The sequence below is a fragment of the Plodia interpunctella genome, chromosome 9 (genome assembly GCF_027563975.2).
Source record: "Plodia interpunctella isolate USDA-ARS_2022_Savannah chromosome 9, ilPloInte3.2, whole genome shotgun sequence".
NCBI classification, from domain to species: domain Eukaryota; kingdom Metazoa; phylum Arthropoda; class Insecta; order Lepidoptera; family Pyralidae; genus Plodia; species Plodia interpunctella.
In genome coordinates, this window is record NC_071302.1 from 9,539,701 (window position 1) to 9,565,982 (window position 26,282).

The following is a 26,282-nucleotide window of genomic DNA, read 5'->3' on the forward strand; positions in this document are numbered from 1 at the left end:
CAGTGAACGTCTGCGCGAATTACCGTTTGTTCAAAGTTTAAACTGGGAGAGAGAACTACCTACCTCTTACAAATATACAGGTTAGGTCGCTGTATCATATGACCTGCAATTTCGCATATACCTACTAAAAAAACTAACCATCTAAATTCAATTGAAAGTGAAGAAATAAAGAATAGGCTTACCTAATTTATTTTAAAAAACATAAGTACACCAATTACCAACATACATAACACACATGTTTCGATAAGTGTACTATCGGATGACAAATCAATTTTATTTGATAATGAAGCCGTTTCAAGTGACTTTAGGGGACTGGATATAGTTATATTATTATTCTAATTTATTATTCTTCTTACAATCCTGCAATCGAGTTTTTGTTCTATATCAATGATTCCTGCATAAAAAATATGTTTCTTTTATTGAAAATACATTAAAGCTAGGACGGAATACATTTTGATCAGTATTAAACAAATATGTAAATCAGTGGTTATCACCATTCGCAATTATACTCGTTATCGTAGATTGATTGTCGTCGATAAAATTATATCGAGCTGTTTGACAGGTGACCGACCATAGCAATTTTGCACCCGGGTTCTCAATTTTAAACTTTATTTTTCTCCAAAATGGTAAGTAGGAGCAGAAAGATAACCTGTTGAAACGATAATAAGTATGTTGCATTTTAGTTATTTTGCTTCTTCGTATGCTCTCGGTAGGGCAATCGTGGTCAGACATGATTTTTGGATGAGCGTAGTGCGTAGCTTTTCATTTGCCATGAAAATGTATTCATTAGGCACGCGATTTCATTTAGAGATGCGTTGGTAAGGACGTTTATCTGGTTGATCCAGTGCAGCGGGGAATTCGCCAGAGGGGACAGTGAGACCTGTCTCCACTCACTCTGCCCTGAACCAACCTGACTCCATCCTCTCGTGCTGTGCACCACCAGGCGCTCCATGGCATTCACGCGGCGAGTCACATGAAAAAGTAGGCGGAAGGTCCTGCTTTTGACTGAGGCAGATAGGCGGGTCTTGATGCCGCTCAGTCCATCCGTCTCGAACACATCTCTGATGCATCAACAATGTTTCTTTACGGTATATTTTAGAAATCCGTTAGATGGAGTTCATCCTCACAGGCAGACTGACGTGGCTGAGTTTGTTGAAAAATTCAGGAAAGCTAAGTAGTAATCAATATAGGTATTGTAGTTAACAAAAATAAGTTTTACAATCTCAATTTCAAGTTCATTCGTAAGGATATTTCGTATCAATAAATGAACAAACGGACAAATCAATCCATTTTTTTTTGTAATTATGTAGGAATAGCATAATCGCGTTTCTTGCTTTAAAAGAATATGAACAATCGTCGCTATCTTATCTAAATCGATGTCATTAAAACTATAATGATTCAGTATTCAATATTAGCGTAGGTATTCAGGACTTCCTGTAAAATTAATTGCAAACAAAAGAAGAGTCGTATTAATTTGAGTTGTGAAATCTGTCGATTTTTAATGACACGTAGTGAAATTGTGATTAGTGAAAATTTTATAAATGGTGTGCTTATCAATAATTATATAGTGCTAATTCCCATAGGTGTAAATTAATGTGGTCTGTAAGTTTTAAAAGTATGCAAAATGGAGAATAACATCCGCCATGCAGCCTTTGCGTTGCTTCTGTTGGCAACATTGATTCCTTATGCACAATCCTGTAAGTATAATTAATTACTATACGAGGTTTCAGGTCATGTGAGTTGCTCAACTATTGTCTGAATTGTTTTGTGATCGCGTGTTACGGGTATAGGGATTAACAATAGGGAAATTTTATTTTGTTCAGTTTAAGCTTTGCGCCATTAGACCTCTTCAGAATATTTGGATCTGTGGTACCGCCATAGATTAGTGGATACGTACCTGGCCTGGTGGTAGTCGTACCTGGCGACTAAGGGACAAACCGCCTAGGCGGCTGATAGGCAACAATACCATTTCCAAAGAGGGTTGACGACAGGCAGGCGGCCAATTACATTAAAAAGGTAAAGGTTTAAGGTTTTTTTTTTATGCTGACCCCGGGCTTTGCGGCTTCACAACCCCGAACGCCACCGGGAACATGCAAAGATCTCAGAATTTAGAATACTAGAGATATTTGGATCTTACCCATTGGGACAATGGTTTGCTCAAAGTATCATAAGAAAGAAAGAAAATAAGTTTTTGGCTAAACAGAAGCTACTCAACAATTCCAAATAATTTAGTCTCAACTTGAATATACAATTTTAAATAAAAAACTGAGTTCGTTAACTTAGTTAACTATTAGTTAACTTAGTATCTCTTTAATCAGCTAAGGGTGCAGTGGCCAGTCATATATTGCAATATAATACAAAAATATAACTTTGATATTAAATTAGATAAATTACCATTCATGAAATATCTGAAAATGAACTTAGTGAACTAAATGTGACATCGAGGTAAAATAACACATGAGGTAAGGTTTAGTTTTAGTTTATATTACATTAGTTTATGTATCGTCAGCCGCATATCAAGTTACTTACCCTGCATGGATCTCCATGCGGCGGTAATAGCGACGAATTCGCAACAAATTTGGGTGATTTGATGTACTGTCGACAGTCCATATTTATTTTTTGTCAACAGCACAATGTTCGTGGATGACAGAAATCCCCAGACCTGACAGGCCTGAAATACCGATCCCAGACTCCACAGGTTAGTCTATACAATTCCGCACTGGATATTTTATTATTATAGCATTTGCTATAATAATAAAACCTTTGGAAGTTAAATATTCTTGGCTGCACATCGAATGTAATAAAAAATGCTCACAGAACAAAACATCTTAAATTTCTAATGGGCTTATACAAAATGGCATTTTAAATTAATCCTCCAAGCATCAGCTTTTTTGCAATTTGCAGTAATACAGGCCACAAACAAAATATAAAAAAGAAGTTAAAAAGTATGTTCTAGATTTAAATAAGTTTTCTTGTTTTTTTTCAATTAAAATATTTTTATCGAAAATTTTGTCGTCTTCTGATTATTAATTTTCTTCTATTGAAATTACAAATTGGAATATGTACCTAGGTATTTAATATTTACTTTTAAAAATAAATAAACAAAAGCATTAATATGGTACCACATTACACGCCCACTGTATGCTGAAAGATTTATTGATCGATGAGATACCCTTTTGGTTCAGCGTTAGTTGCGGCTTCACACTGTATAATGTTTGTATAAGATATTTGTTTCTATTAACGCTAGTGTAATTTAATATTGTTACTATCATTACCGTCATCACATAGACTATCTGAAATAAATATTTTGAATTTGAACAATCTTGTCTCATAACTGTACGTTTCTAGATGTGCCATGGAGCCAGCGCCCCCTGTTCCCGGTGACCCCTGAGCGGGAGGAGGTATGTGTGGACATATATCCAATGGAGGATGGAGCACCGGTCCAGGTCATATACATGGATGAGGAAATAGACGGCGATGTGTATATCGCTCGGCTGAACTATGAAGGTTGGTCCAGAATATAAAAACAACTAGCGGATAGTCCTGGCTTCGCTCGGATTAAACCATAATAAAAAGTAGCCTATGTTACGCCTGAAGGCCTCGCCTGTGTCTGTTCCAAGTTTCATCGAAATCGATGGATTAATTTTTAATTTTATTTATTACAAACAAAAATACAAATAATTTCTATGTTATTATAGTAGAATGTGTAGAATTATGGATATACATTGACGATCTCGATGGCGCAGTGGTAAGTGCTTACCTCTGAACCGAGAGGTCCCTAATACTTTTTTAAAGGCCGACATTCGTCAGACCATCTTATTCTCGGCTTGAAGTATGTATGACAATATTTATATAACGACAATATTTAAATAAATAAAATAAATATAAATAAATAGGACAAATCACACAGATTGAGTTAGCCCCAAGATAAGTTCGTGACTTATGTTGTGGGATACATAACGATACTATATTTTATAACAAATACATATACATATCGATAAACATCCAAGACTCAGGTCAATTTGAAAAAGTTCATTCCATCTTGACCTGACCGGGGATCGAACCCGGGACAGCTACACTGGAGTCCGGCATGATGACCATTAGGCCACGGAGAGAACAGATAGGTGAAGCTTTTGCCCAAGTGTGCGACCATGATAACTACATAAAAAATATATATTGTCTGCGCCTACGCCTGTTTACTTCCATCCACTCTCTCTCTCTCACTGTTTTCCCGCTTACTTGCAACTTTTTCACCATATTAGGTACGACAATTTATTAATTTTGTTATGTTTTAGGGAGCGCTGATATAGAAATTGTGTTTTTGTCTGGATCCTACGCTCTGCTTGGCCCAGTCATCAGAAGAGACGAAAATAACATCTTGCATCTCGTCATTACTGAAAAGTACCAAATATTTTGATGTATTATGCTATACTATATCCCACTTCCCACGTAGTATCCCACTTCTGAGTTGCGTTTTTATTGGAACATTACCAAAATGACAACAATTTACAGCCCCGCCAGGGACATCTTCCTACAACTAATACAACACTCCGAGAGACGTCCCCACACTGTTATTATTATTATCCCACCATTATTATTTTTATTAACAAACATATGTATATGTATGTATGTATATCCCACTAATAATATTTAGGAAAATATTGTTAGCAGAAACTAACATCATTTATTTTAACATTTATTAATATTATTTAGTGGGATATGTTTGTTAGTTAATAACGTAAATACAATGGGAAGGATTTCGATGAAATTTTAACTTGGTTAAGAAATATATCCTGGGATAGCACAAAGGACACGTTTTATCCGAAAAATTCCAGTGGAATGAAGCCCTAGGGTGTAGTTAGTGTGATTTAAATTTGATTTTTGCCTCTAAGTGTTTCTGAGAATAAATATAAATGACAGACAGTGCATTAAAGTGACGTTGTTAAGAACGTTGTTGTGGTCATTTCCAAATAATGGCGATCCTAAGCCATCAGGACTATACGACTATAAGAAGTAATCTGTAGAAGGTATCATTCATATGCAAACCGGCATATGGCCCATGTCGGTTAGTGATCATCGCAGCCAATGGACACCTCATCACTAGAGTGGTATTATAATGCACTTTACTTATTTTTTTTGAAGAATTCCATGTTGTAGTCTCAGGGGAAAGCCATGTTATCGTTATTACAGACAAGACTACGAGACGCCTGGTATGCAGCTGTACATGTTCTACATCAGAGTGGCTGGGGAGACTGTGGTAGCGGACATCACCCTGGTCATCGTCAATATCGACGATAATGACCCTATCATACACGTCTTCCAGGCTTGCGAATTGGAAGTAAGTTGTTACGTAGACGTAGGCAGGATGTGAAGGGAAAGATGTGATTGATAGAATTGAAATTATCTAGTAGATGCACTTAAGGCACTCTTAACTCTCAGATGAGCGAGCGAATAGCTATGCGCTCGCTCATCTGAGGATTTTCCCGGTTCTTTCCTCAGCCATAGAATCCAGAATTAGGTTTTTTAAATTTTCTACTACACTTCGCACAATCTTCGGCTGTCTTAGGTGTCAGACCACTGACATGAATGTTATTCGTGACGACTTCAAACCTCTAGTGAAAGGACCCTAAGTATATGTGATTGATAATAATCAGTTCCAATGCTACTCCTATGAAATTAATACAAGTTATTAAACTAGTTACTGAGGTATGTTTAACTTTACAAGTTCAAAAATTGCATTCCTTACCGTAATTTCTAGGAATTGGGCGAGCCTCATCTGACGGAATGTGTATACGAAGTGACAGACGCGGATGGCGCCATTAGCACACGCTTCATGACGTTCACGATTAATAGCAACCGACCTGATGACGAGTCCATCTTCTGCATCCAGAGCGAAGTCATCCCGACTGACGTCTATAGGATGACAATGACCATTGGGATTACCAGGGCCCTAAACTTTGAGACTACAGAACTGCATGTCTTCAATATAACTGCTTTGGTAAGAAACATTATCTTATTTTCATAAATATAGAAAAATGACGCCTTGCTTGATATTCAAAATCTATCAGCTGGTCTTATGACCATCTTATGTGTACCTTCTGTATCGAGCTAGGTAAAAAGAAATATATTACACTTATCCACACATTCGATTGCGACTTACTGGATTTATCTTCATTACTACACTACACTGAGCTCAAGTTAAAAAGCTCGTGAAAAGATGAACTATTCCAAACACGATACTAAATCGTCTTGATTAGATCAATTGCAATCAAGAACAAAATAATTCCCAGGACTCATTACCCAACACGCACACGGTGACTTTGCTGGTGCAAGTCATCAATGTGGAGTCCCGACCTCCGCGCTGGATGGAGATCTTTGCAGTCCAGCAGTTTGATGAGAAAACTAACCAAACCTTCACCGTAATGGCCATAGACGGAGACAGGGGCATCGACAAGCCTATAAACTATACTTTGAGAGCAGCACCTGAAGGTATTTTTTTTATTCGTAGAAAATTCAGAGAAATTATTTTCTATTTATTGAAAGGTATTACATACAATACCACTAGTTAGTAATACCCCATCAATGGACGGGTGGGCTCCACTCATTGTAAGGAAGAAAGGACACGAGTAAATAAATGAACAACAGTAAAATATGTAAACGACCATCCTGGACTCAATTACAATCCCCTAGGGGATTGTAGTAAACTCTAGTTCAGGAATTCAGGATCTCCTCATTGTAAAAATAAATAAAATTGCTATCACCAGAAAATAACACATACTTTAATTTTAGATGACTTCTTTAGCATCGAAACTATCGATGGAGGTCGCAACGGAAGCTACTTCTATGTCTCTGAAATCGACCGAGACACGTTGGAGAGGGAAATTTTCCAAGTGACCCTCGTGGCTTACAAGGCCGATAATGCGTCCTTCTCCACCGACTACAATGTCGTCATAATAGTCAACGACATCAATGACCAGAGACCTGAGCCGTTCCAAGACGAGTATCACATTGAAATCATGGAAGAAACTGCACAAACCCTCACGTTTAATGAAGAAGTTGGCTTCCATGATAGAGATTTGGTTTGTATATTGTTTATGTAGATTGTAGAGAGTGAGAACTGATAGGACCTGCAATCAAAATGAAAAGATTATAAAGAAATGAGAACTTCACAAACACAGTTTTTATGTTGAGTACCTAAATAATATATATCTATCTAATTTGTCTTTAAGCTCCAGAAGATTCGGCTTTAGATAAGATTAGGTAGATTAAAATTCTACTATCAAGTCTAGTACTAAATTTTAAATACAAGATGAAGTTGGCGTGGAATTAATATTAGGAAACATTAAATTACCTCTTCATCCATATTTAGGGAGAAAACGCCCAATACAGATTATACATAGAAGATGTAGAGCCCCCTGGAGCAGCATCGGCGTTCTACATAGCTCCTGAGGTGGGCTACCAGCGGCAGACCTTCATCATGGGCACGCGCAACCACAGCATGCTGGACTATGAGGTCGAAGAATTCCAGCACGTCATCGTCAGGGTAAACACTGTTCGGTATCATCAATAAAATCATCAGAAAAAATAGTAAAACCACTTATCTTCCAATTAGAAGATTATTTACTACAATACAAACTAATCATTCTTTATGTTCATCTCGTAAATGTATATCTTAGAGAATCAATAGGATATAACTATCACTATAATGATGGATCTATGGATGTCATACAATATGTATTCCGAACCAGGTAGTTGCAGTGGACATGAACCGCACAGACTTCCGCGGCAACTTCACCGTCCACATCGACCTGATCAACTGGAACGACGAGGAGCCGATCTTCGAGGAAACCACACAAACGGTCGTCTTTGATGAGACTGAAGGCGAGGGCTTCTATGTGGCGACTGTTTTGGCCGTGGATAGAGATATTGACGATAGAGTTGAGTAAGTAAATCCAGTACCAGATGCAGTATCACATTTTCTTTACGGAGTAACTCGTAGGCTCTTAGATATTGATAACAACGGGAGTTATGATATTCTGGAATAGGTACTGAGAGATTCCTAGCCCATTGCAAGAGAAGATTCCCCAGTTAACCAATAGCCCTTTACCTTAGTTGCTGTAGGAGAAGCAGCTGGCACTAGATTATCATATTCTTTCAAACCCAGGCCAAGTGTGTCTACTGGCAATTTGTTAAGTAGCGTAACTACATGACAGCTAGTGGTGGATTCAATGCTATCAAGTGATTCTAATAAAATATTAACCTTATAATGAACTAGTTAAAAATATTTTAAAAATTACTGAAAGAGGACTAGGTATTTAGTTTATGAAGAAAACAACTATACCCAAGAAACATTTTCCCCTTATTTTATAGGCATGTGCTACTGGGCAACGCTGGTGACTATCTGACTATCGAAGAGAATTCAGGAAGAATTTATGTAACTGCAAACGACTCTTTTGACTATCACCGACAGAGCGAACTGTTTGTACAGGTGGGTGCTAGCTTTATTTTATTTTTATTTAATAGGAAGACCTTCTTCAAGACTGCGCACAGTGAACTGTGAACAGTGAGGGTCTGAAGGTGCCTTAACTTAGTCAGCTGAACGATGCCTCGTCCACCTTTGTCCATCTATAAAGATGTTTCTTTTCAAATACCAATCTGGGCTGTTTCTTATTATGTTTCTGGGGAGAAATATTACAGTAACATTAGGTAGGGTATAGGTGATTTGTGTATTTTAATACCATTCTTATTACTCCATCAGGTCCGAGCTACCGACACGTTGGGAGCGCCGTTCCACACAGCCACCGCCCAGTTGGTGATCCAACTGAATGACATCAACAACACACCGCCCACATTGCGCCTGGTAATCTTACTACCTATTTAGATCACCCAAATATACTACCAGCTGAGGTTTTCAGCTATGTGTTCAGAAAAAGACATGATGCCTGTATCCCTTCTTGTTCATTGCTTTTGAATTAGGGCTCTTCTAATAATATCATATCGTTTTGGGATGTTAGTTAATTACTTATGCTAGTTGCTTTCAAATCTTTGTTTGTATCCAGTGTCCGAGTTGAACAGGCAAACATAACGAAGTTTCCGCAAAAAATAATATTTTTTTATTTGTTTGTAACTACTAGTTACAAATCTCTTCTTATACAAATTTTATCATTTTACGAAAATGTTTGGCTTTGTCCAATTTCAGGCCCGCGGAAGTCCCAATGTGGAAGAGAACGTCCCACAGGGCTACGAGATCGAGTGGGACATTCGCGCCACGGACCCGGACACCACGGCGGAGCTGCACTTCGAGATTGACTGGGAGACTTCGTACGCCACCAAGCAGGGGAGGGAAACCAACCCTATCGAGTTTCATGAGTAAACATTTAATTCACTTTTTGTAAAATCAAGAACCTATACCCTAATCAAATACGTCGTGTCGCCACGCGTAATGCTCCGAATATCCTTTTGATGTATGTGCATTATTAAAGACTATATCTATACAATTATTGTAAAGAAGTAAACATTTGTGAGTTTGTATGTTTGAGGCGAGTAATCTCTGAAACTACCAAACCGATTTCAAAAATTATTTCTCCATTAGAAAAGTACATTATCCAAGATTGATATATAGGCTACATTTTATCTCAAAGTTCCCATGGGAGCGAAGCCCCAGGCAACATATAGTATATTAATAAAACGGTCAAGTTAAAGAGTATTTGGATAACGTTCAAAGAAAATGGATCTTATGACACAGCCAGCAGCCGTGTGTTACATGAACCATATGAGTATTTTTATCTTTTGATGAATCAGGTGCTTCTAATCGATTGACCGAAGTGGAATGGAATGATCCCTATAATACATACAGCCCATGCCACGAAATAAGTCGCTGGCCACTAAGCTACAGCTTCTGAAAAACGTAGCTGATCTGTTAATGACTAACGCATGAAATGAAAATGATATTATTCTCCCTATATATTTATTTATTTATATTTTGAATCTAAATTAAACTCATCATCATCATGTGGTCACACGTCTTCAAACCACTTTCGTCGAGGTCGGCCAGGATGTCTTTTGCCAGGGATTTTGCCTTCAAGAATCAGTCTTAGAAATTCAAACTGGGGTCCTCTTTGTATGTGGCCAAAGAAACCAGCTTTCCTCTTCCGAATAGTGGTCATCAGTGCGCGTTGACGCACTTAGCTCGTTGCAGTACTTTGACATTGGATGTATAACTGATAAACTCCTAAATAATATTTACATACTCTGTCGCTCTATCACTCTGTTGGTTGAAGCCGTTTACATTTTTTCTAAATAAATAAATGCAAATCCCAGTTGCCTCGAAATCGAGACCTACTACCCAGATGAGGGCAACCTGGGTTCCGCAGCCGGTCGACTGATCGTCAAGGAGATCAGACATAACGTGACCATCGACTACGAGGAGTTCGAGGTGCTCTACCTCACCGTCAGGGTCCGCGACGTGAAGACTGTCCTCGGGGATGATAGCGACGAATGTGAGTACTTTTTAAAAACTCCCCACATTTTAATATATTTTTTTTAGTATATTATCGAATAATGTTGTCTGGACCACGGGCATATTTTCACTTCAAATTTTTTAATACTCACTCGCAAAAAAATAAAAGTACAAACAATAAAAAAATTAACAATAAGAATAATAATAAATAATTTTTAAATGGGACTAGTGACAAAAAAACCATCAGTGATCTCCATCATGGAACTCTAGTCACAAAACGACCACTGTTGAGAAGAAAAGCTAATTTATACAGTTAAGAAGCCAGTTGCCAATAATGATATTGGCCATTATTCACAACTCGCTTTGCTTTATTTAATTTAGAATCTTAATTCCACCAATACCCTTATCCCGCTGTCTAGCTAAATGTGGCCTTCGAGTTTAGAGCTCAATCAACCCCATAAAATACCGATAACATATTATATATGGCCAATAAAAATCTGTTCAGCGACCCTGACAATAACAATAATCGACATGAACGACAACTGGCCGATATGGGCAGAAGGGACTCTGAGCCAAGAGTTCAGGGTGACGGAGATGGCGGCCGCGGGCACCGTCATCGGTTCTGTGCTGGCTACAGACATCGACGGACCACTGTACAATCAAGTGCGGTACACTATATAGTAAGTACCTACTTGCAAGGATTCCTAATATGCGTTTATTTCACTCAACTTGACCCAATACAATTGGAAATCATTTTTCGTGCTAAATAAAGTATAAAAACACTAGCAGCGCCCCGGAGCTTCGCTTACGTGGGAATTTTGCGATAAAAATTTACCATATGTGTTATTCCAGGTTATATTTTACCCTTATCCTCTTGCCGCCGGGCTCTTGTCGCGTACAGTCGTGTGTCACCCATGTACAACTTAAATCAATATTCAAAATTTGTGATTGGTTAATTCTCAAAATTTCAATTCCTGCTTCCTCTTACGGGCCCTAAGTGCATTGACCCCTCCCTCTGGGCGTGTCGCGAGTGAGATAGTTACAGTTTAACAAGATATCTTAAAAAGTCAGGAGAGGTGTGAAGACCGATTGGTGCTAAACTCGAACCTGGAACGCGCGGGCTGCGCGTGAGAATATCGACCGCTATCCATCAATACACTGAGTCCGACGTGCGAAATTTGCGTATACTAGTATCTGCTACGAAATCAGCAAGATTTTTACGTCACAGCGCCTACGACACGTCGTCCCCACCACGCTCCGCCGCTACGCCGCGCTACGACACCGTGCTACACATGACGACCAGTGCTATGAGCCGCTAGCTGTCTACGACGCGACATTCAAAGACCGCATAGTACATTGTACCTGAGAGTGTGAGCTTTAAGACTGATATTTCTTTGTTGATTCTTTGTTTACTCTCGCACGTCCTGATATTACCTATTTGAAAATGCCGCTTAAACGTACACCTCCAGCCTCCCGCGCTCTCTCGCAGTCCGACCCGGACATTTCGGGCCTTGAGAATAATACTGTATTGGAATGTAATATTACATCTAGAACCAAACGGTTTAGGGCGGAATCTTCATCTCCGGGCATCGAACAAAACAATTTTAAAAGGGAAATGAATGACATGAAAGACATGATGGAATCCTTTCATAACAATCAATTGACTTTATTTAATAAAGTTTGTGAAGATATAAAAGAAATTAAGAAGCAAAATCAAAAAATACAATTTACCAATTCAGAAATAATCAAGAACATTGAAGCTATTAGAGAAAGTCAGGAAGGATTGACTCGAAGGGTAGAGTTAATGGAAAAAGAGAAGCAAGATATGGTTATGACCATCGAACAATTGCGAACAGAAGTCAGGGACCTCCAGCTCACCTCCAGACCATCTACTGTCGAGATCAGAAACGTCCCCTGCTCTGAAAATGAAACGACACAAGATATTTTTACTCATATCATCAAGGTCGGTGAGGTGGCTTGTACCAACACCCAGCTGTCTGACATACGGGATGCTTATCGTCTGCCAGCGAAACCAGGCAAACCTAAAACAATCGTCGCTGAATTTTCTACGGTCCCACACAAGAATAATTTTCTGTCGGCCGTTCGTAAGTTTAATCAGTCTCGTGTAAATGAAGAAAAGCTGAATACGTCATTAATAGGCTTGGACGCTAAAAATAGCCCAATTTATGTATCAGATTTCATTGCTGGCAGCAAGCGAAAATTATATTATATATGTCGCGAATTTGCAAAAACCCACAATTACAAATTTTGTTGGGCAGTGAATAATAAAATCTTTTTGCGTAAAAATGAACACGCACATGCTATCAAAATAGACTCTGAAATGAATCTGAAAGATATTGAGATGCAGTGACTAGGCTGCCCCATGTGTGAACTATCTTGTACTTTTTCTGTTTTCTTTTTTATTTTTAAAACATTGATGTTAGTTTTTCATTATCCACTCTCGGCTTCTGACTCTCTGCTTTTTTGTATTTTTACATGTAATTACACTCATTCAGGTAACTTCACCACACTTACACACACACTATACTTGCACATAAATCACACAACTAATGTACTGTCAATAAAATATAACTGTGAAATCTTGGGTATAACAAATTTGTGTGTAGTTTTCTTCTTGTGTCGAATATACTCATGTCGGTCTTTCGCCTATCCGACTAGTACCTTCCTTGGGCAAGATCACTCTAGTTTCCAGAAACCTTTCTACTGTATTTGTTTATTTACTTTTAATTATGATTTTAGATAATATCAATATTTTATCTTCGGAACTGGAGAACCTTGCCGTATCGAAGGCCTTCACTTGTCGCCCGGAGGAATGTGTTAATTATTTACAACGTGATAATAAAATCATTAGCGTAGTTCATTTAAATATTCGCAGCATAAATCACAATTTCGATGAATTTCAAGCTTTGTTAGCGGCTATGGACATGCCAACAGAAATCATTATTTTGACCGAGTGTTGGCTACCCACAGCACCCTATCTCCCAGATCTTAGTGGCTACAATGCACATCATACCCATAAAAACTTTAATCAAAATAGCGGAATCGTAATATATATAAAAAATAACCTTGACTGTAAGATCTATGAGCCGGATTGCATCAAGGAAGCTAACTGCCTGGTCTGCGAAATCGGTGGGGAAATTGCAATTGTAAGTATATACCGATCGCCATCATATACCAATGCTGATGTCTTTCTAAATAGTCTGAACAACCTGTTCTTGACTCTGTCTCGTTTTCAGATACTTAGCCTCATTGGTGACATAAATATAGATATTAAACAAGACTCAGAAGACTCACATCTGGACGAGTATTTGGATCTTAATGCTAGCCATGGTCTCTTACCCGCCCACAACTTCATCACCAGAGGCATAAAGTGCCTGGATCACGTGATGTTAAGGTCAAAGTTTCCCTCCACTACACTAGTAGTTGATTCACATTTGACCGATCACAAACCTACCATACTTATGGCGAACCTAAAACGAAAACTTTCAGTAATTCCTAACACTCGAATTAAAATAGATCACGATTCCATTAAGGCGGCTATTATGAACACAAATTTTTCACACATTTTTTGCATGCATGACGTTAATGTAGCTGTGAATAGCCTCATAAGCACAATCTCGGCTATTATTAAAACAAATACACGAACAATTAAATTAACACGAACCACCAAAAATATTAAACCCTGGATAACACCTGGCGTCATTAGATGTATCCGTAATCGCGACAGAATGCACAGAAAATTGCAGCGAAACCCCGAAAATGTTATACTCAAGACCACATACACAAGATATAGAAATTTCATAAATAAACTACTCAAAAACTTAAAGACAAATTACTATACACAATTATTGAGCAACACAAAGAACAATATAAAAACTACTTGGAACGCTATCAAAACTATAACGAACACTAAATCTATTAACTCAAACTCAAGACCACTTCTTAATTTGGATGAAAACCCAAATGCTTCTGTTAATCTGGTAAATAACTTTTTTATTAACGCTGGTAAAGATTTGGCTCAAGCTATACAAAATCGTAGTAAACCCTCAAATCCGAGTCATATTCTTCAGTCTGAACGTGACTCCCTTTTTCTTTCTGACGTCGACGAAAATGAAATAGACTCAATAATAACCAGCCTCCGCAGTGATTGTGCTGTAGGCTGGGATGGAATATCCGCACGTATCATTCAGTCCTCTCGTAAAATCTTTGTTCCAATCCTTACCCATATATGCCAGTTGGCACTGTCGACAGGTATCTTTCCTGATGCCCTTAAAAAAGCCTTAGTTCACCCGATCCTTAAAACCGGAGATAAACACGTAGTTACTAACTACAGGCCTATATCCATCCTAACTGCATTATCCAAAATCCTTGAAAAGGTACTTAATAAGCGCTTAGTTGCCTTTTTAGAGTCTAAAAAGATAATTGCGGGGAACCAATTCGGATTTAGGAAGGGTGTTAGCACCGAAGATGCTGTCAACTCTCTGCTGGAAACGGTAGTGCGGGGCCTGGATGATAAGGACAGATGCGTCGGACTGTTCCTTGATTTCTCGAAAGCATTCGACACTGTCTCGATTCCATTGCTTTTGAACAAACTGGAGAGGATCGGGGTTCGCGGGCTGGCTTTGTCCATCTTCAGGGATTACTTGCAAGATCGTTTCCAGCAAGTTAAAATAGGAGATTATGTTAGTGACGAGAAGGAGCTGGTTTATGGAGTTCCGCAGGGCTCAATTTTAGGACCAACTCTATTTATAATTTATGTAAATGATCTCTGTAAACTTAATATTCCTTACTGCAATATATTTACTTATGCCGACGACACTGCGTTAATTATTAAGGGTCCAAATTGGAAAGTGGCTTTCGCACGAGCGGAGGAGGCCTTAACTACTATAATGTCCTGGCTTGATGAAAATCTATTAACCCTCAATGTAAGCAAAACTATGTGTATTACTTTTGCCATAAATTCATCTACGCTACCCTCGGTTGAGGAAACTATCATTAAGGCTCATACTTGTGGTGGTCACTCCTCCCACTGCTCTTGTCCTGTTGTAGCTAGAAATGAAGCAATTAAATATTTGGGTGTTTAAACTGGGGAAACAATTTTTAAACTGGGGAAAACATATTAAAACACTTATACCCAAAATAAGAAAACTTGTATATATATTTCATAAACTCAATATATGTGCTGACAAGAGAACTTTAAAATTGGTTTATTTTGCCTTATGTCAATCGATACTATCTTATTGCATCACGGCATGGGGAGGAGCAGCGAAAACTATATTATTACCGCTGGAGCGTGCACAAAGAGCAGTGCTTAAGGTTATGACTAAAAAATCTTATCGCTACTCTACAAGTCAACTTTACGCCGATACTTTGGTCTTAACCGTGAGACAACTCTTCATCAAACTGACATTGCTCCGCAAACACTCGCTACTTACTTATGACCCATCGCTTCGTACTCGAAAACGTAGACATGACCGTGTTTGCACCATTCTCAAACACAGAACTGCCCTAGCGGCGCGACACTTTAAAGTATTGAGTGGTCGAATCTACAATAAAGCCAACAAGAAGTTAAAATTGTACCCTTGTACCAAACGGGAATGTAAATCTAAAATTCACCAATGGCTATTAACTTTAAATTATCAAGAAACTGAAAACCTTTTGGCAACAGACATTTAACTCACACACACCTAACCTAACCAAACATAATAATAGATTTAAACATACAATTACATGACACAACAGACATATACACTTACACGCATACACATCTCGTATTTATTATTTTAAATGTGAACTGGCAGCTGAGAGCATTTTTGTAGGAATAGTTATATACATTCTTATAATTTTTCTTATTTTTATCTTGTTTAATACTATTGCACGGATTCCCAAAGCACAGAGCAATCTAGATTGGGAATTATTGTACCATATTAAGATATCTTTTTTAAGTTTCTTTTATATACCATGGAACATTTATTACGCTGCTCGCCAATCGAGACACAGGCCCATGCCTAGTTCGATGGCGGGTTTGCTGAAAAATGTCTACCGGTGCTCTTATTTAATTTATTTTGTAACGTAATGTAAGAAACTGTCAATAAATACTTTTTATTTTTATTTTTTTTTTCTTGTACCAAATTTCATAGCAATCCGTCGAGTAGACTTTGCGTGAAAGAGTAACAAATTACACAAATACATCCTTACGAACTTTCGCATTTATAATATTACTGGGAAGGAATACTAATATGCTCACACAAAATAACCAAAAACCATTCAGATAGTGTATTTAGATAGGAAAAGAGTATTTCAAAATTCAAAAAATAATTTTACCTTACATTCACATGCAGTATACTCGTTTACTTATTCTATCCCTGTTCAGTCCTACATCTACGACGGACGAAGAGGAGGTGCCGACTCCGGAAAACCTAGTGCAGATAGACTTCTACACGGGACAGATCACAGTGGCCCAGGGAGCGGCCATTGATGCTGACGTTCCACCGCGACACTACCTCAACTACACTGTCATAGCCAGCGACCGATGCTACGCTGAAAACACCACTGAGTGTCCCGATGATCCAACTTATTGGAATACTGATGGAGAGGTAATCAAAACAGAAAGAGAAAACAAAGACTAAAAGCCTTCTTTATTTAGTAGCATGAACGCACGCAAGGACGTGACATTTGCCGCGCACACATTTGTGCGCGTTCTCAGTCAAAAGGTCAATACTTACTGTCAGCAAATAATATTTTGAAAAAATATACAATTACGAGTATGTACGTAACAAATAACACAATTAAATTCAAAATAAAATAATAAATAAGTACTTATTAAAATAATTTACATAAAAAAATTGATCCTAAATCACCATCATCGCTTGATAATGGTCCCAAAGCAGTAATCTGTTAAAGGTATGGTCTGTCGAAATAAAAATCCTCCGAACAAGTGCATTTCGAAAATTTCTGGCGCAGTATAGAGTGTTTTGAAGGTGTGTCTGTCTTGTTGAAGTATTAATTTTAGTCGAATATATAATATATATTTTGTCGAAGCAATTCGTGTCGAACATTGGTTTTTCGAAGTTGAGACCGTGTCGAAATTCAGAATGACATCCTTCCCAGAAGACTGGCGACATTTCCTCTTTGTATGGCCAAACTCAATCGTTGGCCAAAATAGTCCAAAATAACAGCCCTTGGGTCCCCAAAGAAGGGTCCCCTTGGGTCTCCTCTAGAAGAACAATGAAATATTTATCCATTTTCTAGATTTCTTCTGGAATGTACCTAGATAATTTTTTTGATAGAATGATGAGCTGGTGCTTATACCACTACATCACTTTCTAGAAGTTTTGTGTCGAAGCCTTCTTCTACAAACCTTTCTTTTATTTCAATTTGTCCGTCTACGACATTAAACATTCGTTCTATGTCATCTCCTAGACAGTTTCAGCTCCCTAGCTTATTAAATAAGCAACAATTAATTCCAGATATCAATCAGAATCATCGACACCAACAACAAGATCCCGGTAGCAGAGACGAGTCAGTTTAACGAGACCGTGTGGATCTACGAGAACGCTACCAGCGGCGACACGGTCGTCCAATTGGTGTCCAGCGATTTGGACAGGGATGGTAATCACAACTGTCGATTAACATGTATATTAGACTTAGTTTCTCAGTAAGTGAATATTGTATATTCTATTTGAGAAATAAATACTTAAAAACCTAACTGGCTAGTTGACAATGTGAAAAATATAAAATTGACATAAAAATCTATCTATATCAAATTCAAATTCAAATTCAAATCATTTATTTAGAAATTAGACCTTCACAGGCACTTTTTCTCGTCAATTTTTATATTTATAGTTATTTCTCTGAACGACCACTGCTGAGAAGAAATGCCGAAAGAAACTCATTTGAACAGTGTTGGTCCCTATCATGCCAGATCGGCTTACCATTATTGTTTCTTACAATGTTTTTTTTTTTCTTTCTAATAATATATAAAAGTACATAATGTACATAGTCAAAAGGTATATCAAAACAGGTTATGATTGTGATCCGAGTGCTGATTATAATATATATATATCGAATTATAATATATATATATCTAATCTATATTGAAATGACCATTGGGACAGAAAACTTCCATAATTTTAATAATATACAATAAAAAGAAACATTACCTACACAAAGATTAACTAGCGCTTAACTACAACACCAGCAAGAATAACCAAACTTGAGTAACAAAGTTAGCTAACGGCTTCTTCATCATCATTAGTGTGAATGATTTGTTCATATTATTATCTAGTTACAATCTATAAATAAATAAATATATTCACACAGATTGAGTTAGCCCCAAGGTAAGTCTCGAGACTTGTGTTATGGGAATACTAACTCAACGATACTATATTTTATAACAAATACACATATAAATAAACATCCAAGACCCGGATCAATCAGAAAAAGATCATTTTCCATCATGACTCGAATCGGGGATCGAACCCGGGACCTCTCGGTTTAGAGGCAAGCACTTTACCACTGCGCCACCGAGGTCGTCAAATCGTCAATCTATAATATAAATCAATCCAAGACTAGCCTGAGACAATTAATTGAAATCCTGACTCATATTTTTTTCTCCCAGAAATATATTACACCGTGAGCTACCAAATCAACTATGGCGTAGCGCCCCGTCTGCGCGACTTCTTCGCGGTGGACCTGAACACGGGGCTGGTGTACGTGGAGTACACCACCGGGGAGACCCTGGACCGGGACGGGGACGAGCCACAGCACGAGATCTTCCTGACCCTGACTGATAACTTCTTAACCGATGGAGGTAACACTTTTGTTTACAATCGATTTTTCATGCAATTGAATAATGGTTTGACGTAAGGTATTACGTCAAATCATATAGATTTTTCCATGTTTCAAAAACAAAACTGGAATAACTCATAGGGTATCTATTTTTATCCCGAAATTCCCACTGGAGCGTAAACAATTTTTTGTGCCGAATAAAGTTTTTCTTTCTTTCTGTCAGACGGCAGACGGAACCAGGCGGAGCAGCGCGTGCTGGTGGTGCTGCTGGACGTCAACGACAACGCGCCCGAGCTGCCCGCGCCCGCGCAGCTCGCCTGGGACGAGTCCGAGGGCGCCGCGCAGGTTTGTGGGACTACCTACCGGCTACCTACACTGCTGGACCATTTTTGGTGAAATTTTGTATGCATGTATGTAGTTTAAGGCGCTCGTTCAAATATAGAATACTTTTTTTTTTTAATCAAATATAATATAATGGGGGCGAAAGTCTGTATGTTTCAGTAATCTAATTAGATTTTGGACCAATATGTCAAATTTATTGTAAATCATCGTGTCAATCGTGCTAACGTTTAAATCAGAATCGTTTTGTCAAAATTTCTAGACGGTCTACCAAAATGTATTTTATTGGTTTTGTCCAGGCGACACCTCTAAACGGGTGGATTTTCGCTCGCGACCGCGACGAGCCGTGCACGGACAACTCCCGCGTGGGGTACTCCATCAACACCCTCGCTGTGATCAACAGGGACCTGGACGTTCCCCAGAACATGTTTTACATGGAAACTAACTGCGATGAGATCACTTGTGAATGCCGCGGCAGGCTGTGGACTAATATAGACTTGAGGGGGTATTGGGGGACGTACGATATTAATATCATAGTAAGTACAATTGGATAAAATACAACCTACTTGGTTCATACAGTCGATTATAGTCCACAATATAGGACAGACAAATTATCTTTCACATCGTAGAGAAAATGCCCCATTACTCGCGCTCCGTCATTTTCACGTCCGTCGACAGATAACGTACAACATCGCAGAAATTGTATGGAGTTTCACAACGCAGCTTGCCCTTCGCTCTGTTAGGGCCTTAGCACCTACTTCAATGCATCAACGCATGTAACGGATGGTGGGATTTTTGTAGATAAAAATAAGTTTACTGAAAATTAAAATCACTTTGCTCTTTGAATAGCCATAGAGAAACAGCCTTTGATTGAACCAAGTACAAACAGGGGCGTTGGTCATGATAACGATTCAAAGAGTTTTATATTGTCCAGGCTTTCGACCACGGCGACCCTCCGCTGAGTTCCAACGAGACCTATGAGCTGGTGGTGAGACCCTACAACTACCACTCGCCTGTTTTCGTATTCCCTCGACAGGACAGCATTATTCGACTGGCCAGGGTGAGCTTATCTGAAGATTTATTTATACTTTGTGTATTTAGTGTTTTGATGGTAAATAATCAGGTACTAGGTCCACCGTTTGTCAGAATTAGAACATCAGAAATTAGAAAGGATTTGTAAAGCCGAGACGTGTAAATGTTTTGCTGCTAGGCAACGAACTTATGTGTAGATAGGGTATGTGAAAACAAACACACCAAATGATATGCGGCGCCTGGGGTTGACGGTCATATTATTTATTTTCGTGTAAAAACCGTAGAGTGTGGTATATGTAGTATAGAATTTCAAGATGTGGGCCCTCAGATCACACGCACATCGGTGTTTTGGGACATATATTTAAACTATAAATAAGTAGTTTGTAACTTTAAACTATTTTCTAAAGATATGTATTGTTTGATTCTCATCTGATTATTTATTTGCACATAAAAAATAAGTAATATTTACATATTTGGAACTTAAGTTTATTGATTACGTAGATTTATTTAATGTTAGACATATAAAGCAAAGACCAGTACTTACTTTAAATCTAGGCCTAGTTCAGATATTAAACTGAACTTTAAACGCCTTCCTAACGATTTAAAGAAAAAAAAAACACTAATTACAAAATAAAGAATCGAAAACCATAATCAAATATTTCCAATACCAGAAGGCCTACCATAAACTTTTACAGAACGATTCCAATGCAACTCAGTTCAATTTAGGAACCTAAAATGAATCGCATTCATGCTAAAAATTAAGTCGATGGTACGAATTTGTGATGCAGTTCAGTTTAGGTCGTAAAGTGGATCGCGTTAAGAGATGATGGTAAGCCCCCAGGAATGGGCAGTCGTGAACGGAATGTTGGCGATGGTGTCTGGCGACATCCTGGAGCGGGTCTCGGCGACTGATGAGGACGGTCTGCATGCTGGCGTTGTGACCTTCGCAGTCACTGGCAACAGTATGTAATTACTTATAATTGTATCGTAGTAGTTTGCAACTTATTCAGAAATACTACATAATTTAAAAATTTTACTTGAAAACTACCTGTGTAGTAAATAAAATTTCTGCCCAAATTTACTAGCAGACAACAAACTAAGCCGAATGGTTGATTTTGAAAAAAATGTGGGTATCACAAAAAAACGTTATCAATTTCTATTTATTTATTTCTTACTGAACTTCTTCTTCCAGTCCTCAATTTAGAGCCCTCAGCGTAGGCATTTCATCAACTAAATAGAAAAGAAAACGATACCTATATTCGGAATTGAGGTTTTTTGCAGATCAAATTCTAGTAAATAACTAAATAATTTTCACGTCATTCCTTGTTCCACTAGGATGGATGAGGAGGCAGAAATGCAAGGAGGATATATATGTAGTATACCTCCTTTACGTTGACAATATTTACCAATTTGTATTTCATAAAATTGTTTTCCGGCAGCCGAGGCATCGGAGTACTTCGATGTTTTGAATGAGGGTGACAACGCCGGAACACTGCGACTGATCCAAGCATTAGATGACGACGTGCTACGACCTCGCGAATTCCAGGTATTCACATTTTCCAGGTGCACATTCACGTGAGTAACTCTGCAGAACCGAGTCGGCCACGGGATGGATGGCCAAAAAAATATTATCTCGAGCTTCGCCATGCTTCGGAACTTCGGTTAAACAGTTGCTAAGTAGCTGTCGTTAAAATCAAATTAATGAGTTCAAACAACGCATTGGGTGCGCATGGTAAGTCACGCATGGTCCTCATTCTCTATTCACAGATTACATTATCAGTTATTCCCACATTTAATTTCTTTCAATTCAATGCCATGAAACTAGACATGTCTGTCGACTTATTTAAACTTATTTAGATTAGTCCTATTGACATCTCATGAAGTGATTTTGACGATTCTGTCCCTTTAGTCCTATGGGACAACGACGCTTATTAAGTACTATTTATTTCATGTCATCCTCTAGGATCTCTCAGCCATATCCCCGAGGGGATCCTCGTTCAGAATCCCCTTATAACAAAAGAAACCATAAAAATATGTCGTCACACTAAGTCCGACTTAAACTTTTAAAAACGATTACACACTTCAGGTAACAATAACAGCCACAGACGGAGGCACAGAACCCGGGCCCCTGAGCACGACCACCTCCGTGCGTCTGGTGTTCGTGCCGACCCAGGCCAACCCTGTGTTCTCTGACGAGACCGCCACTGTTGCCTTCATGGGTGAGATAACATATTGAAAAGACAAGAGATATATTTAAAAATGTGGTAAAGAGCTTTGAAGTTTGGAATACGAATCAGACTGTTTTGCAATCGAACCCTAACTAGCCTAAATGGAGTAGTGTCTTTTTATTGCAACTCTGTAATAGCTGAAACGATCATGCTTACGTGGTCGAAGCTAAATATGGGAAACTTTTCTATGACCACGTTTTGACTCAAATCACCTCCCTATCATGTTCTTGTTACATAATTAGGTAATCTGAATCCTGGAAGTACGCAAAACTATACAAATGTTCTTCAAAAACCTTGAATATTATATTGACCTATTTTCAAAATTGAATCTTTGTATGTTCAGAGGGTGAACAAGGTCTAACAGAACGTTTTGAGCTGCCCAAAGCTGATGATCCAAAGAATTATGGCTGCGATGGGGACTGTCACGTAATCTACTACAGAATTGTTGGTAAGCTTTTTTGCTATCTGTACTTAAATGCAATCACAAGTATCTAAGATATATTATTATTATTATTATTTCAATTTCCTGAGAGGAAAAGTTTCAGACAAGTACTGACTTACTGTCAAACATAATGTTTTCCAAAAACAACAAGTGTTTGGTTGCCTTCAGTGAAACTTAATAAAAAAATTAATACTACTGTTAATTAGATACACAGTCGATAAAAATGAACTTAAGATTGACTGACAGAACAAAAATAAACCAATATGTTCTAGAAACAAGTACTTAGTTAAGAGCACCTACTACTCTCTAGTGAAAAATATTGTACGTCGGCGTAAGACGAAAGAGATGAACTGATTCGACCGGACTGGCATGGTCTAGATAGCTCAGTGGTCAAGAGCACTGTCCCGGATAGACAGGGCGCGGTTTCAATTCCCGCTCGATTCCAGAATCTTCCATTTAAGTACTTAGCTCACTCTTAAACTCTGTTTTTATTACTGTCTATCCAGAGGGAAACGACGAAGGATTCTTCGTGCTAGACCAGCTCACGAATGAGATATACTTGGCGAGTGAACTCGACCACAACACGAGTTCCTCGCACGTGCTAATGGTTGCTGCAAGTAACTCGCCACTCGCCTCGCCAGTTATATCTGGTAGTACTATCGCCGTCCATGTCGTCGTAAGTATGAGCTACTCATTTTAAATTTGTGTAATATTCTCATGAATATTTGAAACACAACCTTATAATGAGAATTTGTCAGACAAATTTTAAAGTTCCGACTTTCAATTTTCATTTCGCTGCAATTTTTGAACGGCTGAACTGATTTCGATCAAATATATCTAAGAACCACCGCATAAAAATACTATCAAATAAACACTGCATCCAAATCGGTTCACCCGTTGACGAGCTACGGGGCAACGTACACAATTAGGGATCAAACTTAACAGACACACTTAGGGATCAAACTTATAACGTCCTTCTTTTTGCGTCTGGGGTTAAAAATACAAAGAAAATTGTGAATGAAAAACATACTTAATGGGGATGGACTGGAACTGAAAAAGACTGAAAAAGACTAAGATTGAAGAAGTTTGGCCAGCCTCCAGTAATGGAGAAAAGAGAGACAGAACGAGTATTAAATATAATTTATTATTCTTTCAGGTAAGGGAAGCCGATCCTCGACCATTCTTCTTAAGAAATCTCTACACAGCGGGTATATCTTCCTCTGACACTATCAATAAAGAAGTACTTCGAGTGGAGGTAAGTATAGCACTGACTACATTTAATTGAATTTTTACCAGAACATAAATATTTGGCTAAAGATTAAATAGTAGCCTACTTGCTTTCAAGGCTCAGCGATAGCGACCTAAAGAGGAGATAGATGACGGCCCATAGATAATTCTCAACTCATTATACGTACTCCATTAAACTAACATCATGAAATTTTACTTAGGCTTTTGTCGCTGGAGTTCCTTCCATTTTTTTCTTTCCATTTCAAATTGTTACTTCGATATGACGCTCACTGTTGTGGTAAAATCTGTTTTTCTCCATCTATCTTATCAAGCTATGAACTAATCCCACAGGCTGACCACTCAGAAGGCGATGCGCTCACTTACACCATCGACCGCGACTCCATGGTAGTTGACCCATCTCTGAATGCTGTCCGGGACTCCGCCTTCATCCTGAACCCCGCGTCGGGGGTCCTGACCCTCAACATGCAGCCCAGCAACTCCATGCATGGCATGTTTGAGTTCGACATCATTGCCAATGATACAGGTATTTATTTTTTGTGTGACATACCTAACTTTATTACCTAACAAAATAAAAAGAAAAAAGGTACAGAAATTCAAGAGAAAACTTAATGCCAACGGCGAACTAATCCCGTGAGAGGATGTGTATTTATTTCCTTTTATATTTGTGCTGTAACCCAATAAAATACATATAATGATAAAGGGAAACATATTATGAAATGGTTTATTCGATTTGTATGTTAATTTTACCCATAGAATTAGTAGCTAGGTACTCCGTACAAAGTCCGAATTCTTTGCAGCTGGTGCAACTGCATCGACTGAAGTGAAAGTGTACCTGATATCGTCCCTCAATCGAGTATTCTTCACTTTCGAAAACACCCTGGAGGAGGTCGAAACTCACGCTGACTTTGTAAGTAATCATTTGTGTTTTGTAATCGTGCTTACCTATTTACATATTAAAACTGCTCATTCTTTATCAATATGTCAATAAATAAAATAATGAAAGACCATAGGAACGTGAAATAATTCAGCCGAACTGGCATGGTCTCGATAGCTCAGTGGTTAAGAGCACTGTCACAAGGGCGTGAATAAATACAACTGAGAACATGATCAGACGAGAAAAAACCCTTTAAAAACAGTTCAGAATCTCCGACACCAATATGAACGTCTTTCAAAAACGCTGCCCTTGTAACAGATAGCCGAGACGTTCTCCACCGGGTTCGTGATGACCTGCAACATCGACCAGATCGTGCCCGCCAGCGACAGCAGCGGCGTCGCGCTCGACGACCTCACCTCCGTCCACGCACACTTCATACGAGACGACGTACCCGTCTCCACTGATGAGATTGAACTGTGAGACCACCCTTAGCTTCAGATACACATTGATCGCCAGCCATTTAAACGCCTCTTACTGTTGGGGCACAGGCTTTCCTTATGGATACATAATGTAGGCCATACACATCTGTACTTCCATACTAAGTAATGTTATTAAATGCGAAAAGATGTCTGTCTGTTACGCATTCGCGGCTAAACTAGGATAATTTTATTATATTTGGAATAGATTAGTTCGACCTGAGGTCAAATATATAGGCTGCCGTGGGCTTCTGTATAAGACCACTGACAAAATCTGTAAGAGGTGTTATCAGTTAGCGACAACACATAGATCTTTGTGACTTGTGACTAATAACACCTTAATATTTTGTAGCTACTGGAAGAGATTACAAGT

The 26,282-nt window shown here is 38.4% G+C and overlaps 1 protein-coding gene across 1 annotated transcript in view; it reads left to right on the forward strand.

The window, feature by feature from the left end:
- The first annotated feature begins 1,399 nt into the window (after positions 1 to 1,399).
- LOC128672378 (protocadherin Fat 3-like) overlaps positions 1,400 to 26,282 on the forward strand; it is a 28,030-nt gene continuing 3,147 nt past the window's right edge. The window contains exons 1-30 of the mRNA XM_053749494.1: positions 1,400 to 1,697; positions 2,630 to 2,698; positions 3,349 to 3,507; positions 4,296 to 4,401; positions 5,191 to 5,338; positions 5,759 to 5,998; positions 6,291 to 6,489; positions 6,790 to 7,079; positions 7,370 to 7,543; positions 7,749 to 7,942; positions 8,371 to 8,488; positions 8,759 to 8,860; positions 9,200 to 9,369; positions 10,321 to 10,499; positions 10,965 to 11,139; positions 16,854 to 17,076; positions 17,950 to 18,091; positions 19,101 to 19,292; positions 19,494 to 19,615; positions 19,909 to 20,145; positions 20,544 to 20,669; positions 21,483 to 21,603; positions 22,081 to 22,187; positions 22,728 to 22,860; positions 23,213 to 23,317; positions 23,818 to 23,987; positions 24,468 to 24,566; positions 24,890 to 25,082; positions 25,357 to 25,466; positions 25,752 to 25,909. Of these exons, the coding sequence (XP_053605469.1) occupies positions 1,625 to 1,697; positions 2,630 to 2,698; positions 3,349 to 3,507; positions 4,296 to 4,401; positions 5,191 to 5,338; positions 5,759 to 5,998; positions 6,291 to 6,489; positions 6,790 to 7,079; positions 7,370 to 7,543; positions 7,749 to 7,942; positions 8,371 to 8,488; positions 8,759 to 8,860; positions 9,200 to 9,369; positions 10,321 to 10,499; positions 10,965 to 11,139; positions 16,854 to 17,076; positions 17,950 to 18,091; positions 19,101 to 19,292; positions 19,494 to 19,615; positions 19,909 to 20,145; positions 20,544 to 20,669; positions 21,483 to 21,603; positions 22,081 to 22,187; positions 22,728 to 22,860; positions 23,213 to 23,317; positions 23,818 to 23,987; positions 24,468 to 24,566; positions 24,890 to 25,082; positions 25,357 to 25,466; positions 25,752 to 25,909 (4,634 nt within the window). The 5' untranslated portion in view covers positions 1,400 to 1,624. The remainder of the gene's footprint in view (positions 1,698 to 2,629; positions 2,699 to 3,348; positions 3,508 to 4,295; positions 4,402 to 5,190; positions 5,339 to 5,758; positions 5,999 to 6,290; positions 6,490 to 6,789; positions 7,080 to 7,369; positions 7,544 to 7,748; positions 7,943 to 8,370; positions 8,489 to 8,758; positions 8,861 to 9,199; positions 9,370 to 10,320; positions 10,500 to 10,964; positions 11,140 to 16,853; positions 17,077 to 17,949; positions 18,092 to 19,100; positions 19,293 to 19,493; positions 19,616 to 19,908; positions 20,146 to 20,543; positions 20,670 to 21,482; positions 21,604 to 22,080; positions 22,188 to 22,727; positions 22,861 to 23,212; positions 23,318 to 23,817; positions 23,988 to 24,467; positions 24,567 to 24,889; positions 25,083 to 25,356; positions 25,467 to 25,751; positions 25,910 to 26,282) is intronic.